The sequence below is a fragment of the Megalops cyprinoides genome, chromosome 4, assembly GCF_013368585.1.
Source record: "Megalops cyprinoides isolate fMegCyp1 chromosome 4, fMegCyp1.pri, whole genome shotgun sequence".
In the NCBI taxonomy this organism is placed as follows: domain Eukaryota; kingdom Metazoa; phylum Chordata; class Actinopteri; order Elopiformes; family Megalopidae; genus Megalops; species Megalops cyprinoides.
In genome coordinates, this window is record NC_050586.1 from 12,827,970 (window position 1) to 12,850,800 (window position 22,831).

General features: G+C 42.4%; 1 protein-coding gene across 1 annotated transcript in view; it reads left to right on the forward strand.

The window, feature by feature from the left end:
- Positions 1 to 22,411, forward strand: part of LOC118777120 (phosphatidylethanolamine-binding protein 4) — a 77,663-nt gene extending 55,252 nt beyond the window's left edge. Inside the window, exons 5-7 of the mRNA XM_036527857.1 lie at positions 11,650 to 11,695; positions 12,795 to 12,911; positions 22,207 to 22,411. Coding sequence (XP_036383750.1) covers positions 11,650 to 11,695; positions 12,795 to 12,911; positions 22,207 to 22,301 — 258 coding nt within the window. The 3' untranslated portion in view covers positions 22,302 to 22,411. The remainder of the gene's footprint in view (positions 1 to 11,649; positions 11,696 to 12,794; positions 12,912 to 22,206) is intronic.
- The last annotated feature ends 420 nt before the right edge of the window (positions 22,412 to 22,831 follow it).

The window sequence follows — 22,831 nt, forward strand, 5'->3', positions numbered from 1 at the left end:
TGAATTAGCATTATCGAGCGCTTACGCAAGCCTGCTCCCCCAGGCCTGCCGCGCTCTCCCGGAACGGGCTGTGTCAGGGGTCGGGCCAAGGAAGAGCGCTCCCCAAGAATGCGACCAAATCCTGTGTTCCTACGGTTTTTATTTGTTCACTTGTATTTTCACATGTTGACTATTTACAATTGTTTGGAAAAAAAACTTGTAGTGTCTTCTTAACAGTTTATCTCTGGCATTTGATCGACAGCTTTTTGATTTGGGGAATTCATACAACAGCATTGATTGAAATCTCCAGCAGCAGTGGGTGGTGTGGAAGGGTGTATCAGGTAGTGTCAGTTATTGTGGGAGTTCACTTATTAACTGTACTGTTTGCATTGTTAACTGTGTTCATTACCAGGGGCAAATGAGTTTCTTTTCCAAAGCCATTAGTCAAGCGGAGGGCTTGTTAGGGGAGTTAATTTGTAGAACTGATGAGGCACTGGAGCAGATCTGGAGCAACTCCCCCACTGTCTCACCTCTGTCCTGCCCACACCACATCACGCACCGTACACAGGCTGATCGGTGCTGCGGGCTTGGCTCCCACAGCCTTGTCTGCTCAGCATCCAGCGCAGCATCCTAAAGGGCACCTGGGGTTTTGATGGTACCATAGCAATATCGTGCCCAGCTTTCATTTTTGTCTTTGAGCATGTCCAGATCATCAGTCCATATATATGTAACTCAGCACTTGAAAAAAGCTTTGATTGTGTGTGTGTGTGTGTGTGTGTGTGTGTGTGTGTGTGTGTGTGTGTGTGTGTGCACGCGTGTGTGTGCATGTGCGAGTGCACATGTGTGATTATGTATACACACCTTCTTTTTTCAGGTGCTAGCTTGTATGTTTTCAGCATTGTGATTAGCAAGGCACTGCATATTACCACTGCAGTTTTTTGTGTCACTCTCCACTTGATCATATTAACCTAACGTCAGCTGATACTTCGTTAATAAAGACTCTGACTCAATGTTAAATCATAAGAGTGCTTAAAATGGTTCTCTGAAAAATATATCCCAAGTGGTTGGTTTGGCATACCAAGCATTCGTCAAAAAACCTAATATGGGCCATCCATTTGGTGTTTGTTTTTAAAATGTTAGCTAACCGCTGAAGCCGCTGGTTTATTCAGAGGCTTCACACTTTTGTCAGCTATAATAGTTTGTTTTTGCACAAATAAATGAAAATGTTTAATTTTCCACCAACACTGTACTAAGCAAAATCATGTGTTTTAAGAATAATTGTGTGTGTTTATTTTTAATATTAAATTTATTCACACCATGTAATTACCTATAACATTGATAATGTAAAGGTAATCCTGCATTACACTCCAGTTATAGCTGATATAGTTGATTGAATCATGAGGATTTTTATAGAAGCTGCCAATACCTGTGTTAATACCAGGTAGAGAAAAGAGCTTGCACAAAGTAATCTGTTTGTAGCGTTCATCATCATGGATAAATTCAGGGAGCTGCCTACGACTTTCAGGACCATTAAGATCTACAAGTCAGGAAATGGGTGTAAATAAATTAAGCCGGACCTACCAATTGGCACTGTAGAATCTGTTATGAAGAAGTTCAAAGCTACTCTGCGGTCATTACAGAAGTACTCTGTGGAATGGTCATTATTTCCCATGAGGAGGATGCAGAAAAATGACCTTAATATGCATGGTTCGAGATGCCAATTTTATGTATCATTGATTGAGTTCAACACTAAAGGCAGCAACTGGAGATTTGTTCATTAAAAAAGTGTTGCATCTTTGGGATGCAGTTTCTTAACATTTAATATCAGTTTCATGCACTCAGGTTTTATGGCAGACTTGCAAGGAAGAAGCTTCATATTATATTTGCAGTCAGATGCAACAGAGCTTTACAGCCATACTTAGCATACTTGGCATCAAACAGGTGAAGCTCGTGTTGGGAAAAACATCATCCCGCCTGTGAAATATGGAAAAGGATCTCATTTGTGCAGTAATTTTTTTGTACCTTCTGGTTGGCTGAAAATCTGTCTCCAAGGGTCAAGCTTAGTTGAAAATGGACATTCCAGCATGACAGTGATCCAAAGGAAGCATCAAATGCTACAAAGTGTTGGTTTGATGGACTCCATTGCAGTCTCCGGACCCTCAGTGATGATATTTTCAATTTCAGTTCAGTTTTGAATATTTAATGTGTAAAGCCAAAACAAGAATTCTGAATTATTTGTAAAAATTCTACCTAAATATTTTTAAAGACTACACAAAATACTCTGTCGGTGTCACGACAGTCAATATCAGTGGGTGTTAATAAATGTGATCACTTGATTTTTTGATAAACATGCAGTTACTGGTCAAAGAGTTGTCTGTGCAGTGGAGTATAACTTAATAACTTTGTTGTACATTTTGTACAATGATTATATGCTGGATTTTAAGACAAAGTACAAATATTGAAAGGTGCCTTTTAAAGGAGAGCTAGTAAACCGCGAGCTGTGCTGTTTAGCATGGTAGACTAATTCACAATAACTCCATGATGAATGGACTCCGGCTCCACAGAGAGGAGAAGGAGAAGAGGCTGGCATGGGCTGTGGTGGTGGTGGGGGGGGGGGGGGGGGGGTGCTGTAGTGAAAGTCCAGCCTCAGAAATAGAGCTGTGAACGCCATCTGTCACGCTCCCTCTCCCTCGTCTGTTCCCCTGACTGCAACTGAAGCAGCGGAGAGCGGTGCCCTCATCCCTGTCTTGGAGGGACGTGGGTGCTCATTGTCGTAGGTGTGGGTTTGCAAAGGAGCGGGAGAGAGGGGGAGGAAAGCGGAGGGATGGGGAGGGGGTGGGGGGTGCGAGGAGGGCGGGGGGGGAATGGGACGTGAGTAAGCCGTGCTGACAAAGGGAAGCTCTCACCCACACAGACATGGAGAGAGGTGGGTGGGCAAGCGGGCATCCCTGATAACCCCCCTCACCCACCCAGCCACCCACCCAGCCTCCCACCTGGTGAGTCCTGGTGGAGAATTCCACTCCGTAGGCCTATTCTGTGTTTATTACCATGGCAGATGCAGAGCAAGCTAACAGAACAGCTCTACCTTTTACGTGAATGTACAGGTGAACATAGCAAGAACACCAGGGTGTTAGATGGTAAGGAATGAACTGTGTACATCTGTGTTTTGTGTATATCTGTATCTTTTACCCTAATACATGTCTATGATAAATGTCTTTGATATTTATTTAATATATGACTAGTAATATCTATTTTTATATAAAAAATAATTTCAGCTAAATAGCTACATTGGGCTCACTTACAACTCCTAGCACTAAAAGGATTGACTATGCAGTGGTGTCATTTTCCTCAGGTACTTGCTCACCAAGGTCAATATTTCTGTTTTCTGCTTTTTGTTTTTCTCACAATCTGATTTCAGGCAGAGAGAGGCATCATGACCTGCAGTTTATCAGTTGCCTGTAGCATAAATTGTTAAAGACCCATGTTTGTAGGTAGACCTCCACTTGGTGTTATTTCACTTAAATTTCATGTTTATTTCACTTTCACTCGATTGTTAGTTGTAAGTAAGAACAACTGAGAGTTGCATTTGATACATGTTGTATTTTTGGATTTGTTGCAGCATCACAGTATACATTATATGTATACTGCGATACGCTGATGTATATGTATACGTAATATGTATATCACAGTATACACACATATGTTCATATGGAGTGGAAGCTCTGTTTAAAAGTTGTTCATTCTCTTTTGTTTTATGAGTGAAGAGCTCTGATGGCTCAAATAAACAGTTACTTGTTCAATTTGAATGACTCACTCTTGTCAGAGAAAAAAACAATGGTTTCATTGTTAATAGGCTAATTCAGATATTCAGTTTTATACGAGGTCTGTCTTTTGTTTTTTAAACCTTACCAGCTAAACACAAGTTCCCTTTTTCCACTCCCAGTAAAGTCTAGAGCCAACAGCACTGTGAACTCAGAATGGCTTAGTGCTTTCCACTTGTGAATGAAATAGTTCTGTTGTTTTTCTCCCTCCCAGTTCAGGCAGTGCTCAAAAGAAAGCAATACATTTTGCCTGAACGGGCTGTAGTCTGCTGGATGTGTAGGATGAGGCTTCTTTCCTGTTTTGTTTCTTGATTTCAATGATTCAGCTTCCATTGCATAGTCAGGTAGGTGACTTCTGGTACCCTAAATTCTGTGATAAAACATGTGTCTTACAGGCAGGTATTAGCACTTGTTTTAAACTTGATTTAATGTTACTTCAAAACTGTGATTTTTTTTTTTTTTTTGGCTGCTCCACCAACCATCTTGAATGCATGGAGGGTGCATAGCCATTGTTCTAAACACCATTGTATGGTCCACCTCAGCCAGGGTTTAAGGCCAGGATCCTCCAGGCTGTGGGACCATCCTTAGTCCCCTTCTTCACAGAACTGTCACAGGCTAATTATCTGTGGACATGTTCTGACTTGGGAATAATAACTGCACTTCCTCATGCCCCTGCCTACAGCTGAAATAGTAAAAAAAAAAAAAATTAACAACACTGATCTCTGAATAACCCTGCCTGTTCATCTTCATGTTTATACAGTTGGAGAGCATGATTTGAAGAATGAGAAAGTTCCCAGTTCCCCAGGGAGGCTTGTCCCGGGATTAATTGAGGCGCCGACTGCTTGTCTGACCTCCCTTCTTCACGCTCCTTCGCTGACACGCCCCCGCCCCTCAGCTCCATGGGGAAGCTAGACCACCATGTGAAAATGTCATGTAAATAGGTGTGAGTCCCAAATGAGTTGCTGTTTGGAGCCCTTCTCCTGGGAATAAATGATCACTCCACCAACCTCCTGTCCCTAACTTTCTGGAGGCGTTGCCACAACAAAGTTTGTACCGCAGGCTGAAGATTGATCAGAGTGAATTTCACTGCACAGTTATGGCATCACTGGGCTGATATAGGACCAGGCCAGTGCTAGCCTGATCTTTTGAGCATTGGAGAGCCACAGGCATATGAGAACGTGTGTGTGGCTATGTTGGTGCCTTGCACCAGCAAAAAGCAAGGACCCTTCTCTGTATCCCCTATCTGTCTTTACTGTAAATCTTTTTTTTTCTTGATCTTATCAACTGGTGGGTGAAGCTGTTAACAGACTCTGTACAACAGATGAAGCAACAGGCCATAGATGAAGTCTGTGAAAGGCTTAGAGAGAGCAATAGAATCCATCACTGTTGAAAACTGACTTTCGCTCTTAAATGTTGACTACTTGTTGCTATGGCAATGAGTTTGGATTCAGCAGGCGGTGTAAATCTATTTAGTTATTCTAAATAAAGCATTTTTCCACTGTTCACAGTGGGTTAGGCGAGAGCTATTCAGACTCAAAATTTTTGCATATCAGCTTTGTAGCTTTGACTAGCTGGTCTGAAGGCAGTGCTCATGCAGCCTGGCTTCAGCATCACAAGGGTAATGTAAAGTACAAGCCAGGAGAGGAGACACTGTATGATAAGAAATTTCTTGTGGCAAGTTATTTTCTCCTTTTCGCCAGTGATATAAATGCACAACCGAGAAGGGTTATAGGATAGCTGCTGTCCTTCAGAGTCAACAATCTGGAAGCCCAGGCAGTGGTCAGTTGAAAGTAAAAAATATAATCAGTGCGCACACACACACACACAGACATATACACAAAATATATATATCATGTTTATGATTGCCATCATTTGAATCATCAACATATAAAGTACCATTTATTTCTTGATTTTTCAGTGCTGTGCAATAAACACAAAAAGTCTTTTTGCCTCTAAAATGCTTGAATAGAAATACTTTTTCTTTTGCATTCTTGCACAACATGGAAAAATACTTTTCCATTTAAGCCTTGTAGAGTCAAAATGATTATTTTGTCCTCCTCTGCAGAAAGTTTGAAAAAAAAAAGAACAGTGAGATTCTCATTTCTTCTTTTTTGGTCAAAGAAAATGAATGCATCATGAGGCAGAAGCACCAAAGTTAGATACCCAGGGCAGCTCATCTCATGATCAGTCTTTCATGTTTGATGACCCTTGTGATACTGCATATACCAGCAGTGTACTTTCATTTATTTGATAATGATGATTTTGGTAACAATGATGAAGATTTTTATTCATATGGGAATTGCGGTATTTGGTTAAGATTTGGTCAGTGTTGCTTTTTACAGAATATTTCTTTTTTTTTTTTACAGATTTTACTACTAATATTCTATACTACAGAATATTTTGTATTCGTTTGTTCTCTGGTTTTTCATTGAATCTGCAAAATAAGTAAATATGAATAGTGTCAATGTTATTTTATTTGTTGCCATACTCATTGTGGTGTATGCTTAAAACATTCTTGTGATGTGGATGCAGTTCTGATTGTGAAGTGGAAACATGGAAAGTAGTTAAAAAAACAAGCTTTTGCTAGACCTTTAAATAGAAGTCTGTTCCTAACCACTTCAGGCCTCGTGAATCTGAGCGCTGCAGCCGTTACACGCACTGAGCTCAAGGGAGTTAATTTTGATGCGTCCTTGATCAAAGGATTGGCAAAAATACATACGTTAATTTGCACAAAATGGAAGGATTGAATTACATCCTAAACTGACATAAAAATATCCCGCTTAACAAGAGGCAGAAGAGGCAGGAATTCTTGTACGAGCAACACCGTTTGAATACGCCGTGATGAAATGATCATTGATGATCAAAGTTGGCATGCAATGCGCATTCATATGAGTGAGACATCAGAAAACGTGTGTGCTGTAGATTGCCTCCATAGAGATTGATTGAGATGCTGCACTGCCAAAGTCATGCAGACATCCCCAGTGATTATTAAATTCTCTGATTATTAAATACTGGTCTTTGTCTCTGTAGACACTGTCTGTTGGATAAAATGATACCCAAGTTGAAGGAGCATGGCAGGCACAAGTAACACGCATCTCCCTTTAGTGTTAAGGTGTCCCTCAGCACAGATGCAGCAAGGTCAAATGACACGTGTGGTACGACGCAATGCAGTGGATCTCTCCTAAGGTGTTTCTCACTCTGGTTGTCTGCAGTAGGAGGAGGCCTGAGTCATAGTTTGTCTTCAGATCCCCTTCACCGTTGTCCTGGGACTTCATGCCAGGCAAGTGCCCAATTAGTGAGCGGTGAGGCACGGCAGATGTAGGCAGAAAGTGTCGGGAGCTGAGAGCACCGCGCCGGTGACGACGGTGTCACCATTGCCGCCTCTCAGGTGGACTCCAGCTGTGGCCTCCTTAATGATCTGAGTGGAGTGTCACCCCGCAAGTAGGGGATGTCCCAACTTGAAACACGAAACCATAGAGAAAAATATAAGGATACAGACTGAAAAAAGATTTACAGAATAAATAAAACTATTACTCCAGAAAGAAATGTAAACAGAATATTTAAGAAGTGATGGAATAATGCTAAAATGATGGTGACATGTCACAGAAATGGGGAACATACACATAGGGACAATAAATGATACAGATGAACTTAAACATCAATAGAAGGATATTGCAGTTAAGAACTGAAAGAATGTAGCAAGCTAGAGATGTGCCATGTGTTGCTGGCAAGAAGCATGATTTCAGAATTTTAGTGTATCTTGTGTCAGACTGGGAACCAGTAAGCATAACAGCGATTTTTCTGATATTAATTACTGAATTTTTACAAGTGCTATGGAAAACATTCTGATTTTTTCTACCAGGGTTTCTTCAGATGGTACTCTAGGTGGTGATGGTACTCTAGCTTGTGATAAATTGACAAATGAGGTTTTAATTGCAAATCTACCGCGTTCATAAAGGAGGGAAAATATGTTTAAATCTGGAAATATTACATTGCCTTTATTTTGAATAAGATACTGTGCTGCTTATCTTTTTCCTTACCACTCATGAAATCCATGCACACAAGAAGTGCATTGACTGGCTTCTTTGAACCGTTTCATTTCTCAGAAAGTGCAGTTTCACTCACACCCCTTAGGGGGAGCTTGTGTCTGGTGAACTGAAGGCTGCATTGGGGAAGACTGAGATGCCACTACTTGTAGACTCTTCTTGGTAAAGTGAGGTCTGCTGACACAATGCTAAGGTTTTGGGGGGGGACTTCCATGCTTACCACAAGCGTGGGCTCTGGGCATTTTCATAAACAATGTTTTTAGGCACATTCCTCCCACATATGCAACTTACCTCACAGCAGTAAGCAATCATTTATCAAGCAAACATTCCTCAGTGCTATGTACAGTGAAGTGCCTGTCCATAAGGATACCAAGCAAATGGGATTTAATTTTCCAAAGGCTGAAATGGCCTGTGAAAAATATATTAAATTAATCTAATTTATTTAAAAATTCCTGTCCTGTTTCTAGGCAACTGGGAGTTCATATACAATTAATAATATGGGAATATGCTGTTCTGAAGTCCAGTCACATAGTGAATTTGCCTGAGCATTGTCTTTATCTCAAGATATTGAATATTGCAGATCCCTTGTGGAGTATGCATTGACACACTTAAGCCCAGATCTGCTGGAGATTGGAGCCCAGTGCATAGTTGAGTATTATGTCCAGCTCCCACTAAGCCAGGGTTTTCAACCCACAGGTGACTAATGGGTTGTAGCTCTCAATGGCTCCCAGGGTCCTTCTTGTTTTCATACATCAGCACAGAACTCAATATTCCAAGTGTACCTCACATTGGGTGCTTGGTATGACTTGAGTGTAAAATTGAAAATCGTCCCAAGAAGGTCCGTGACTGCTGGTCTCTTTCTCCCTCTCTCTCACTCTCTGTCCTTCTGTTGCATCTCATTTTTTGTACTTAATCAGGAGGTTAACCCAGTAATTAACAATCATAATGATACTGACATCGAAATGGTGATGAAATGACTTTATTCATCCTTGGTGTCACCCACTCCCTGAGATGTATTATGCTACCATTATTATACAACTCCATCTGTATAGCTCATTTGCTCTTCTAGGAGTAAAGCTGCAATTTTCACTTATTGGTTTTGATATAATTTTGTAGGTCAAATCTAAATTCTACTTGGCTGGGAAGGCTGTTATTGGCTAGACTATGCTCACTTAATGTAATTTTAACCATAGAAGTTTGTTTTTTTTTTTCTCAAAAATGTTTTTCTTTTTTTGGTTATTTATATCTCAGCATTTTTCCCTTTTTCACCCAACGGTTTTTTTCAGTAGTTGCCAATTAAGCGTCTAAGATTGCCACCACTGAACCCATGTAGGAGTGCAGAGTAAGATGCATACAATCCTCTGATGCATACACCCTTACCCACAGTGCACTAGGAGAAAAGTGGCATCTGAGGATAAGTTCACCCTTCTGATGCTATGTGAGTAACTCACATAGGTGCCCATGTAAACCCAAAGGTGTTAAGAGTGGAATGACAAGGGGACCATGGCCAACTTGCCTGCCCCTGTCCCCCGGTGGAACAAAGCCAGTTTGTTCTGCCGACATTGGGCTCCTGGTTATCTACAAAAAATCATTCATACCAAGTGCAATAACATTGCTTAACTCACAATAGGCCACTCATATGGAATCCATATTTATTTATACTGCTGTCTGTTTCGTGTATGTGTACTATTTATTAACTGTGTTTTTATTGTATTTATTGTGTCTGTATTTTTAACAACTACCTGTGGAGCCAAAGACAAATTTCCACATTTGTGGACAATAAAGTCATATTATTATTATTATTATTATTATTGTTGGCAAATTACATGGCTGGATTCAAATCAAGGCCATAGGGCCCAGCCTGCATTTGTTTTTTCTATTATTAATATTCGTCAAAATGCTCTGGTAATCTGTCAGTGTAGTATGTCTCGGTTCCAATAGCAGTCATAGATTTGATATTGGTGATATTGACATATGTAATATAATTTGGTTTACTCTATTTTTCAGTGTTTTTGTGCTGTCCTGGGGCTACTTTGTGTTAGTGGGTGTTAGTGTATGGATCCTTGAAGTTCAGAGCACACAGTACAGTCTTTTGAAAGGGAAAGAATTCTGCAAGTACTGTACATATGTGAAGCTCTACTAGTAAACAATAGTTTTTCCTCTGAAGAGTTGAAAAGTTATCGCAGATACCACACAACTGCAGAAAACGGGATCTTAAGTCTGTATACCTCAGGATGAAGCACTAACTCCTGACATGTACTGTACAGGCAAGTAAGTAGTAGATCAAATGAATATTCACCTTCTCACTCCAGGTCTGCAAGCTCCTCATTCTCTGTTTTTGTCTGTGTTTTGTGCCTTTTGTGTCTGTCTTCTGCAACCCTACTGCATCTCCTTTATTGTGGTTCTACAGCTTGCCAGCAAATTTCTGATTTCCCAGCTCATAGGTTTTTTCAATAATAGTATTGTTATATATATAATGTATGTGTGTATGTGTGATATACTGTATATGTAATACATATCGTTAGTAAAATTGAAAATTGTAGCTCATAAAAACCTAACACATTACAAAATTTACACAATCTATTTTCACAATCTATTTTATGTTTTCAAATTTTAAATGCAAGTGTTTGCCTGATTCTTCTTGCTGTTTAAAACTTAACTTCAAAATGCAATTGCCAAGATGAAAATTCCAGATTAGCATTTATTTCCCTGCTGTTGTAGCATTTAATCCTGTAAAATCATATTGCCAGGGCCCAGGTCTGACAGTACTGCCTCACCAGAGCCAGGTCATTTTTATAGTGCGGGAATTGATTTCTTGATCATGCAGAATAGTCCAGAAGCTATAGACTGCTCTAATATTATTCAGTTCATTAATATATATGTTAAATAGAACTAGACTTCAGTTCCACCCTCATCTCAGTCCACACCTCTGAGTGAATAATGCTGTTTTCTTATAGCAATTTTAGCTGCAATGATACCACCCTGGAACTTTACCATACCTAATGGCAGAAAGTAAGTGGAACTGGGCTTGGTTAGCACATGAAAATGAGACCTCCTTGGAGAAACCAGGTTCCTGCAGGAAGGTGTACTATTTGGCTAGTAGGGATCAGTCTTTCCTTTGGACCAAGTTGGAAAACCAATGCCCTGATGCAGTGATGGGAACACTGCCATCCGAAATATATGAGATATTAATGTGAGATATTAAGCCAACATCCTGATTCACTCTGATCGTTAAAGATACCACAGAACCATAGGGTGCACCTGGTTGGATAAAATCGGTTTGTATTCCTTGGCCATAATTGTACTTTGCAGATTAATACTTGGACCCAGTGACTCCCATGAGATGGCTGTCCATACCATAACGGATCCACCACCATGTTTAATAGTTGGTAATGGGCAATGCAACCTATTTAACGAGCCGTAACCTATGTAAGTCGCTTTGGATAAAAGCGTCTGCCATATGAATAAATGTAAATGTAAATGTGAGTTGAAGGCTTCCTTTGTGTTCGTAGATAACGTATTCCTCGACACCTGTTCAAAAGGTCCTTACCTTTTAACTATGACAATAAACGTGTATATTCCTTACCTTTTAACTATGACAGTAAAGGTGTTGAAAAATGTTTTATTGGTTTGATCTTCATCACTTTTTGGTATGCATGTGTTCTGTAGGATTTTTATGCTTATACAGTTTATTGTGTGTGTGTGTGTGTATGTGTGTGTGGTTGAAAGTTGGGCTAGTGCTTTGACTATGAGTGTTGTGAATCAGAATTGATCCAGGTCTGTCTGTCTCTCTCAACTCACAGGGCAGCGACCTGAAGAAAGGTGATATCAAAGGCTCGGTTCTGTCTGGTAAGAGCAGTGTTTGTTTGTTTGTTTCCTTGTTTCTTTGCGTGGGCGTTAATTGGATTCCACACCAGAAGGAACACAGAAGGAATCATTTTACATAAAAAAAAAAATCTCTGGATTTTTATGTGAAATGAAGGATATTGTCTTCTTCATAAGACATTTGCTGTACCTGCGCGCCATCAATACACATCAATTATAGGCATGTTTATATGCATGCATATTTCACAGGTTGATGATAGGAAGCAGTAAAGCTAATGGCGATGACTTTAACGAGGCAGAGTTCTGTCTGTCTGTGACAGAGCTTGTGGCTGGTGGCTGCCTCTTCAGCCCTCCTCAGTCTTGCTGGGTGCTGTGGTTTGGCGCACTGGCATGGCAGGCTTAATGATGTGTGAGGTTCCCAGAGGGGGAGCCGATGTGGTCTGTCACCCTGTGCCCTCGCTACCTGCTCATCCCGGCTAACAGCCAGACGGCTACCTTTGCATTCCTCCCACTATGCGAAGCAGTGCCACTGTTAACCGTTCAGACGGTTCCCCGACGTGTCCTCACAGTCATTATAACAGAGAAGTAAGGCTGATGGACCAGAGCTTACCTGGGAATAAGAGGAGAGGTGATGAGTGGTGTTCAGCAAAGCTCGGGCAGCTCACTGTGCAGCGGCAGCCCCATGCCATGCTGTCGTGGCAAGCCTGAGGGAAGGCTCCTGACCCGTGAGCGGCAGGGGAGGAAAGGCAGTCTCTCGCAGTGCCAGGAGGCACGGAGCAAAGCAGCAGCATCCCCCATCACTTACACCTGTCTACGCAGCTGGGGTTGTTTCTCCCCTGTGTCCAGGTTATGCTGTTAGCGCACATGGCAGTGAAGAGACCTGGTGCCTTTAACACAGTCCTGTATTTCATTTGTAGACTTGAGAAACAGGACCTCTCTATATCTGATTACAAATTGAAGCTAAAATGGTTATTTAAAGGATTTTTATTCATTTTCTGATTTTCTGTAAGTTTTTCCTCATATAGGTTTTCCTTGTATCTTGCTGCATGTTACTTTTTTTGCTAGATTGATTTAGGGGCAGGCTATTTTAGACAATATGAAATCTCTACTGTTTCTCCCTCAGATTATCGCCGCCCAACCCCCCCACAGGGCACCGGTCTCCATCGTTACCAGTTTATGCTGTTTGAGCAGCCAGCTGACAAGACCCTCAGCCTCAGCCAAGAGGAGAAGTCCTCGCTGGGTATGGCTTGATGTGGTGATCTTCCATCAGCACGCTGAAAATCTGAAACTCTGAACATGCCCACACAGTGAACACACTCACCGTGAACACACCAACACAATAAACACACAGATGCACACAAAACACCCACAGAATGAACACCCATACACTGAACAAACACAGCACTGAACACATCCAAGACATTGCACACACCCACATATCATATTGAGCTTGCCGAATACAAAGAATGCACCCAGCACACAAACTGAACACAAATGACGCCTTTAACATACCCACACAATAGCAAACTGATAGACTCAGCTACTGAACACCCAGCATTCTGGATTTCCAGCACACCATTGCCCAGTGTAGTAATACAGTACTGCCGAATATTCATACAACAGGCACTCTGGCATTAAAGCGGCTCTATCCAGGCCTTCACATTTTACACTGATTTCTTTCTGCCTCTTATCTCTCTCTGTCTCTATATTTGTACTGCTGTTTGCATCGATGTCTGTATATTTTAAATTCAGCCAATTCACGGAAATACTTGTTGATACACCCGGCAAGGAAGAAGCACTTGTTACTTACACTATTCTGCTCCTCTTAGTTCCCTCTTGTTTCCAGTAAAAGACACACCAGCTCCACGCGTAATTGCAAGTGCTTAATCAAGGCCTCTCAAGCCAGTTTCCGAAGATTATTTTCTCAAAGTGCTTGAACCTAATAAGGGAAATGCTAATGAAGTTAGTGAGTCAGTGTGTATTGCAGAGCGAAGGCTAATAGGGTCATGCTCAGAGCTTTGGGAGCCCACGCACACCTGCAGCGCCCCTCGGCCACATTAAAGAGCCTTGAGCACCCCCTGTGCAAAGCTGAGCAGAGCTGTGAACAGGGGGGGGGGGTCAGAGCAGTGATCACCTGAGCAGCCCCCCTAACTGGGACAGCGTGCCACTATTCAATGCGCTACAGGTTAGTCATAGCTTAGCGATGCTTAGCTCATGCTTGCTGGTGCACAGAAAGGATAACCTGGCCAGATTCACAGCTCATAAGGTTGATCCAGTATAAAGAATGGTATTAACAGTTGCCTGAGTTTACCATCAACATCAAGGTTCGTTGGGTCATGTTTGATTCAATGCTAAATGTAACGGACAGAGGAAAGGTTCTGTAATTCTGTCATGTCAAGTTTTTGAGTCATTAAAGGAAATACACAGGAGTAGGCCTGAGAATGCATCCAGAAATCATAAATCTGAAAATATGTAACATCAGAGTGTTTTCTTTTTCATTCTTTTGTTGTCAAAAAAAAAAACTTCGACAAAAGTGACTGCACTTCGACGCACCTCATACGGGGAGTGTCCGGCTGTCTGCTCTGCTGAAGTGGCACGTTGAGTGATGTGTGGAGAGATCAGTGTGGTTTGAGACTTCAATGATCGCAGCCCAGGCTGAGCAGAGCTGCCAGTCTTTACTGTGTTTGAAGTCTTGACAGCTTTGTCAGCAAACAATCCCACTACATTAACGTGAGGCTCGTTTGATGTCGAACCTCTGGTAGAAGTGTCAAAATAGATGCACTTCCCGGAGCTTTATTTATTTATTTATTTTTTGTGCATTTGAGGAGATTTAGCTGAAAATCTCTCATCTTATCGAGGTGTTGCTTTGCGAATAAACAATGTCAGAAAGAGTTTAGGAAAAAGGAGTTATAGAGGTATGAATAACCCGACATGGTTTAACACTCTTTCTTTCCAAAGTAAGAATTTTCAGCTTGATTAAATGTTCTGTGCAGATTTTTTTTCTATGCTTGTTTTATGATTATAGAGAGCAACATGCATTGTCCAGGCATTTGCATTTGTATTAATATACTATGTCAGCCCTTAGGAAAATGTAATATATGAGAAATGTGTTGGTCAGTCGAAGAATATATTGCAGATACATTTAAAATATATTGATGCAAAGCAGAAGCTTATTGCAATATACCAAAACAGCAATAATTTACAATTTTTCAATGTGCTGATTGAGCTAAAAAAAGGAACAAAAAATCACAAGAACAATAACAATCATCATTATATTATGTCTTGTACAAATGAATAATAATGTATTTGCACTGCGGAGATGTCAGTGCCAGAAGACAGTGCAGGTTTGTAATAGTGTCTTTTGTGTTGCTTGAAGAATTGCAGTTGTTCTGAAAATGCTCAAAAACAGAGAGGAAAATCCCAGTGAAACAGCAGCGACTGACTGTGTCTGTGACTGACACGCTGGTCAGACTGGTTCAGTCCCTCTGGCACCAGGATCCTTCACCCATCCCTGCAACTCACTACCCCCCCCCCCCCCCCCCAAATCATTGCACCTCCCTCAGCAGCACTTCCCCTCCACAGCACACTATTCTTCCACCAGAGGAAATGAAATTACAGGGTTCCCACTCCATGGAGATAATTAAATGTGGCTTTTTTACTGGGTGATGGAAGGGAGAGAAGAGGGATGTGAAAATCATGTGTATTCCTTCATGTACCACGCATGTACTTCAGATCCAAGGCCTCGGTTGTTCTGGTGTTGGGACTTGTATCCAGACATGAACAGTGTTTGTAATTACAGTGTGCCTAAGTTGATTCACCCACAACGGGAATAACGACTTGAATGCTGAGTAACAAGGATATGTGATGCTGTTTAACTGAGGTCTTATTAACTGGTGGGGCGTAGGGCTGCCCCTCAGTGGACCCGCTCAGATAACTGTCAGGGCAGATGGTCCCTGGAGTGGCAGCTGCCCTGCTCAGTGACATTCCCTGGCTGCTGTGAACAGTTCTCCTCCCACAAACTACTTGCAGACCTGGTATTGGGGATTTCACCCCTTTGGGGCAGGCAGGGCAGGGGGAAATCCCATTTCTCAGTTTTTACCCCCTCATTAAATTGTACTCATTCTTCAGACTCTGTCACCTCCGCTTTGCAATCTGATACAGTGAGCGTTTTTCACTGCCTGTGACATTAATTGGTATGATTGGAGGGGAAAAGACAGTAGCGATGGGTGGGGAGACTCCTCATCATAATCTTGTTGGCTTCCAGTGTCTCAGTCCCTGACTCAATTTCAACTCCAATTTGCTCTGCTGTTTACTTATTTATTTTTTTTTAAATCAATGAACAAAATAATGACTATCTGTTTAGCAGCAGGGGGTGTACAAAGAATGAGGAGTGACTCATGGCGCAGTCTCCATAAGTGAAGCCGGAGACATGGTTGAGGGGCCACAGGAGTTTTGTGGCGCTGGCTGGAAGGATGAGAAATGTAGGTCAGTGGATGGACTGAGACAGCTGGTATTTGCGCGAGTGCAGTCAGAGGGCTGTGATCTGGCGGCGGCGGCGAGGGGAGGCCGCGAGTACGGGGAATCCCCTCTCCGCTGGGCCCGTGTCAGCTGCAGCGCCAGGGGTTTCGCAGGCCCCGGGGCGAGGGCAGGCGTGGGCACACAAAGCCTGGTGTCACTTCACCGCCAGCTGGCAAGGCCTCGGCATGCCACCGTCCAACGCAGCAGACCCGGTCTGCCAGCCGAGAGGTGACAGCACAACACCCAATCCCAATTTTTTGTAATCAATGGAGCTGTGGTAGGGGTCTAAAGTATGAGTATAGCCCATTCAAAATGAGCCTTTTGACTGTTGCTTCAACTGATGATAATGATTTGATTGTTATATTACTGCATTCACATCTGGTATTTAAGCGAATATGATCAGCCATTTAGCATTACATGCTTCGTAGCAAACTTCATCATGCAGCATTTATTGTTTTAATTTTGTTGGTGCACTGTGGACATATGGTAGAAATGGTCCGTTAACAGCATAAATAGGATCATTTCACCTGAAATCTAGAATTTTCAAGTAAGGTTAGTCTTTGAAATGTGTGTACTTCAAAGGTGTGGTTTGAGTCAGAACCAAGTACATACAATTCCAGTTTCTAGGTCAGCACTGTCTGATTTAAGGGGAAAAAAAGACAAGTTATTTTCAGTAAAGGGTCAATGGCTGGTCTGCAATCTAACCATTACAGACATGAAACTAGAAAAATAAGATTTATATTTTTAATATCTGCCTTAAAAATGTCTTGTGTTTCAGTTGGGCACTGTGATGTGCACCTGGAAAATCATTCAGTCAAATCAAATCAAAAGCATTATTTAAAAAATCTGCAATATATGCCTAAAAGGGTATAGATGAAAATGAAAACAATTGATAAAACATAGGTTGGCATATGTACCTGGAGGCTTTTTTTATTTTTTTTTTTTTTGCTTTGCCTAACCCCGTTCAGTCCACTGTCAGATGAACAGGAGCATCACTATGTAATGGCGGTTTGTGGATGCGGTGAAGAGCTGCTGGCTGCTGCATGGAGTTCTCCACTGGTCATTCGCAGGGATATTGCCGGCTCAGCACACCACCCTACTGCAGTAATTGAAACCATTTGCAATGTTGCCGTGTGGTAATGGTCAGATCTGTGTCTCCCACCCACCTACAGATCCTACCATTAATCAGAGCAGCTAGAGTCAGGAGAGGCAGGAGACTGCGCAAACACTGTGTCGGAGTCAAGATAGACCAGGAAGTACTTTAACACTCTGTCAGAGTCAAGATATTCGAGGAATTACGCTGACATTCTGTCAGAGTTAAGCTAGACCACACAAGGTACACCAGCAGTGAGGACCTCAGAATTTGTCATGAAACTTCATTAATTTTCTGGTGCGTAGATTCAATGTGCCGTGAAATTCTAGACATACCAGGAAACTTAGACATTGAACCAGCTGGACTGGCAGTAGTCCCTTCAAGCATGGTCTGGGCTCGTGATGTTGGTGGAGGAGGGTTTACTTTTGTATTATGTCCTCTCAGAACCTCCCTCTGATGGGGGAGATGAGCCTCAAATGAACTGTATATTTCGGGGAGGAGTTTTCACCATTGATTTGTTTGTTTTTGTAGGAGAGCCTGCACTGCACCAACTTAAGAAATGGCTGTGCAACAGTGAGGTTGCAGATGGCTATGTGGGAGTGCAGTTTTTAGAGTAGGCAGGTCATAGTCCCGTGCGGTCTGCTGTGATGTGATATGATGAGTAACATCTTCAGGCAGTGCAAGAATCCCCCTCGAAGCTCTCACCCTTAAAGGGACACTGTCTCCCTCCTGAGAGAGAGTTCATCTGAGGTCACAGCCACACAACACAACTTTGAACCCACGCGCGTGCACACACGTACACACACACACACACACACACACACACACAAACAGCAGGCCGCTGAAATGGTTAATAGGAGCACCACCCACACTGCCCTCAGTCTTCCTCCATGTGCCAGCTCCGCCCCCTCATGGCAACAGTCACACCATGCACTTCCTGTATTGCACAAGCGAGCAAGTGAGAGAGAGAGAGAGAAGGGGAGTTGAAGAAGAAGAAAAAAAAAACGCTGCGTCACTAACAGGTCCTCTGTGCACTTTCCATGAGCTGGTAGATTGGGGAAATGGAAAGAGTGTAACTGCTGTGAAAGGGAGTAGAAACAGACACCAAACTATTTATAGGACATCTACAGATCTGAATGGCAGCTGGGTGGCTTTTCAGTCTGGATGACAACATATCCCACTGTGTGTGTATCTGTGTGTCTGTGTGTGTGTATGTCTATGTGTGTGTGTGTGTGTGTATGTCTGTGTGTGTGTGTGTGTCTGTGTGTGTGTGTGTGTGTGTGTGTGTATGTATGTATTTCTGCACGTTCCAGAGGACAGGGAGCAAACTGACACCATATTTCCCTACCAAAGCACCTCCAAAGCAGAGGGGTTTTCCCTTAGTCTCCCAGATGTATACATGACCCTTCATTTACACTGGCTGGTGAAAGGTATCGATATGATATGATGATGAAAGCCTTCAGTCCCACTTTGTGTATGTGTGAGAGTGTGTTAGATCTTGATTTGCTGAACTGTAATATATCTGGGCAGATTATCACAATCCTAGTTTGATTTTCTACCTGCTTGCTCCCATTAACGTCCCCATAACTGTCATTAATGTTGTTTCTGCTATTTATATATAAGTGATTAATCAATGGTTTTCATGAGGCAAGGTGGAAGAGGTGGTTAGACTCAAGATGGATTCTGCTGACCTATACATTGTGTTCTATCTTGCAGCATTGTGTCAAGGCATTTCTGTGTGTGTTGATGGCAAGAGATTGTGTCAAGATACAAGAAAAATTTTAAAGTTCATAAAAAATTTAAAGGTCACTGTAAAGCGGTTGTGATCCAAAGTAATATTTAGGCGTGTAATGTCTGTCTGTGATTGTGAACATGTGGCAGGGCATGTGATGTAGTGGTAAGGAACAGGGGTCACGGCCCAAGGGTTCCCTCGTTGGATTCTCACGTGGTCCACTGTTGTTGTGCTCTTGGGCAAGACACTTAAACTGAATTGCCTAGATAAATATTCAGTTATGTAACTGGATAATATGCAGGAATTGTAAGCAATGTAAGGCAATCTGGATGAACAGAATATGATAAGTAATTGTAATGTAATGAAAATATGGCTTTCAGTTTATCAAGTTTTGTCTGAGTGACTCCAATCATCACTGAGCATCACTGTTATTGTTAATGCTAGTTACTAATGTTAAAGCTACAATGCCTGTGGCCCCAATATACTCCCAAATGTTCCAACAGCTTCGGCAGCCTCCGGGGAATGGTGGGATTTGGGGGGGTGGGGGGGGGTGTCCTGGCTCAGGTGAGCCCAGGTCTGGGGTCTGGAGCTGCAGAGGCGGCACATTATCTCCCCGGGTGCAGAGAGCAAGGGACCCTGTGAAGCTGTGTCATCTCATAACTGCAGGTCACTCAACCCCATTTCCCTCTCTCAATTAAAGGTCTCCTCTGCAGGCAGCCCATGCACACACAGCGGAGCCCTGCCACGGGGAACTCCTGTTCTAATCTGCTGCTGGTTATTATTCACCTCCTCCTCCAGCTGAGCTCCGCACTCAGCCCGGCCTCTTACCCACTCTGGCACAATATCGGCGTCCTCCTCGCCGAGCGCCAGAAAGAAGGCCGGTATGCGAACAACAAGTTGTTTAAATGCCAGATGGATCCTATGTATTTAGGCCATTCACAGCATTCAGCCTTAAGCAGCTTTATTACCTTGTCCATTTCCAGATGAGTGTCGAGCAGCTCAGTGTTAAAAAAGCCTGTTCATTTTCGTAACGCCACGTTTCTTTATCTGAGCCTCCCCATTTGACCATCGTTAGAATTCAGTGGACCTTTTCAGACGTTCTTGGACATTATTCGCTGACCCTGTGTGTTCTTGAAATCCTTCAGTTGTAGCCCTAGTTAGCAACATGGGGCCTTCAGCACTGAAGGTAGCTAATTATGTGTTCCACAAGCCTCCACCGGCCCCCCCTGAGCGAGCTCTGTAGACAAGTGTGATAACAGTAGATTTTCTCTGCGCATCCTGCTATTGCTCTGCTCTGATGTGTGGCCAGTCTGGTAGATAAAACCAGTCTTGCTGCTCTTTACTGTGACACAGGTCTGCACTAGCAGTTCTCTGGCACTGTGCTGAAGGAGGTGGGCTTGTAAAAACAAAGGAAGTACATTCAATTCCCAAGTGGGTTGCTGCTATTGTACCCTTGTGTAAAGATAGTCAGTGTAAATTTCTTTTGTTAGTAGTCTGTCTGTCTGTCTATCATATGTATTTCATAGAAAAGTACAATGCGCTATAGTGTATACACTATACTACTATATCCATAAATGTAAATTAGTAGAGATCTTGCTATATGCCAGACTGTGCACCTGCTGATATGCATTTTATGTAAGAGGGATTGTGTGTAAAGCAGAGTTCAATTAAAAATTCTTGTGAGAGTATCCCAGACGTCGGTCTGAAATGGTCAGCTGTGATATTGCAATACAATTCTTCACACTCATATGAATGGATTATGACTGCCTGGGTAGTTACTCACCAGTACTGCAATTTTATCATGCTCCCCTACCTCTCCTCACATGGAGAGTAAGCAGTGAAGGGTTTGGTCCCTTGGGGTTACACAGTGGAAATCTCTTATTTCCTATGAGACCAAAGCTGTTCTTTTTTTTTTCCACCTGCAGATTAGTAAAGAGACATGCAAACAAATTGAGTGCACACCGTCAGACATTCACAAAGTGAGATGCAAACTCTCACACAGTGAACACACATATTCACACATACATTTACACATACACTTTCAAAATCTCTCTCTCTCCGTTACACAAGCACACATGCACACAGTCACAGAAATGTGCTCTTTCCAGGATGTGGTGAGCTTTGCAGCTTTGAAGTTGCTGGGGTTTCCCTCAGCCTCTGAAGATTTTGTCTCCTTCGTCATTTGTTTGTTTGCTGATTTATTTGCTCATAATTTCTGCGATTCTCAGTTTGTACCGTCATGTGACTTTTTGTTTCTGTGTCATTGTCGCTTTTCTCATAGCTCCCATTTAGATTTCATCTTGATTCCTGACACGTTATATAAAAGTCCATATCGCTGCATTTTCTTAAACACATCACCCACTTTGCTCATAAAAAAAGCTACTTGAATTGGAAATGGGAGAGATAGAGCAGTGACAAGTCCAAGCATGGAGAATAGCGCTCTGTGCACAAGACTTAAAATAGCCATCATTACCATTAGACTGCAGGCCAAGATTCTCCTTATGCAGCCCCCTAAGCTTTATTTACAAAGAAAAAAAGTTAGTCTCCAACTGCAAGAAAATAAAATCAGTTTGTCTGCTTGGAATTCTAATTCAGATTTTGTGTGCGGGGAGGGGGTGGGAATGGGGTGATTGTCAAAATCCATGAAGTGATATTGTCATACCAGCCGGACGGCCGTCTGGTGTTTGTTTTAAAAAGGGAAGAAAAAAAAACAGTACAGGCGATCGAATCATTTCTACGTGCCAAAAAGTGCTCGCGTTCCCACCTCCAGCGCTACGGCAACATGTTTTATTTTCAGCAGTGCTGTTCTCGGTGACTCACGTCCCAGTGCCATGTGCTTAACTGCTGTGTCTAATTTCTTTGAAAACGTGGAGCAAGTGGCTGTTGAGGATATGGACGCACTTGAGCCGGGGTTGTTTTCTCCCTCGATCTTTCTCTGTGTCACTTTTAAGTCTCCATACACTCTGCACTGGAGAGATCTGCGGCTGGAAGCATCACACTGTATGAAGCAATCTTGGGATATCCTTCCTCTTCTTAGGAGGGGAATCCTAAAGCCTAACCAGGTCTGCTAATGTAGTAAAAACTTCTTATGGTGTTTTCTGCTCTTGCTGTTATTTCTCCATTGCATGAAAGATACACACCTGCCAATTACATTTTTTTGAGTTCCTAACCGGATGTCACCTCTTGTTCCAGGGAACTGGGATCCACAGGCATTCATCCAGAGGTTTGGCCTGGGCAAGTCCTTGGCCTCTTTGCAGTTCCTCACTCAGAATGCCAAAGATGAGTAAAGATGCAACCAGGCTGTCATCACCCAGCATGACCTCTGACCTCTTGACTCACACCCGGTGACAGCAGGGCACAGCCAGGCAATGCCATCTGAAGAGTAGATTAGGTGTTTTTTCTGCCAGATAAATATTTCCATCTCTACAGTGAATGAGGAGATATTTACTTTCTTCTTTGCTGAAATTTCTTGAGTGCTTTTTCAGGGCATACTGAATGTGTTCCAGGAAGTACTGTTGAGAAGTGCAGCAGTGCTTGAAGATCACTGCGCCTCTGTCATTGTAGTGCATATTAGGGAGGCTTAAAAAATGCTATGTTTACTTTACATGAAAACATAAATATGTTTGGTTAATTACATTTTGCTTTCTGTTTTGAGAATTAATGAAGTGCTATGTGATACACTCTGTGGAAGCATAAATAAAAACTTTAACCTGTAGGAGTCCAAAGTACTGTATTCTTTAGGTAAAATATTACCCCCCCCCCCTTTACTGTCTCATCTGAAGATAAAACTATGATTGTTGGTTTCCAGATGTTAATA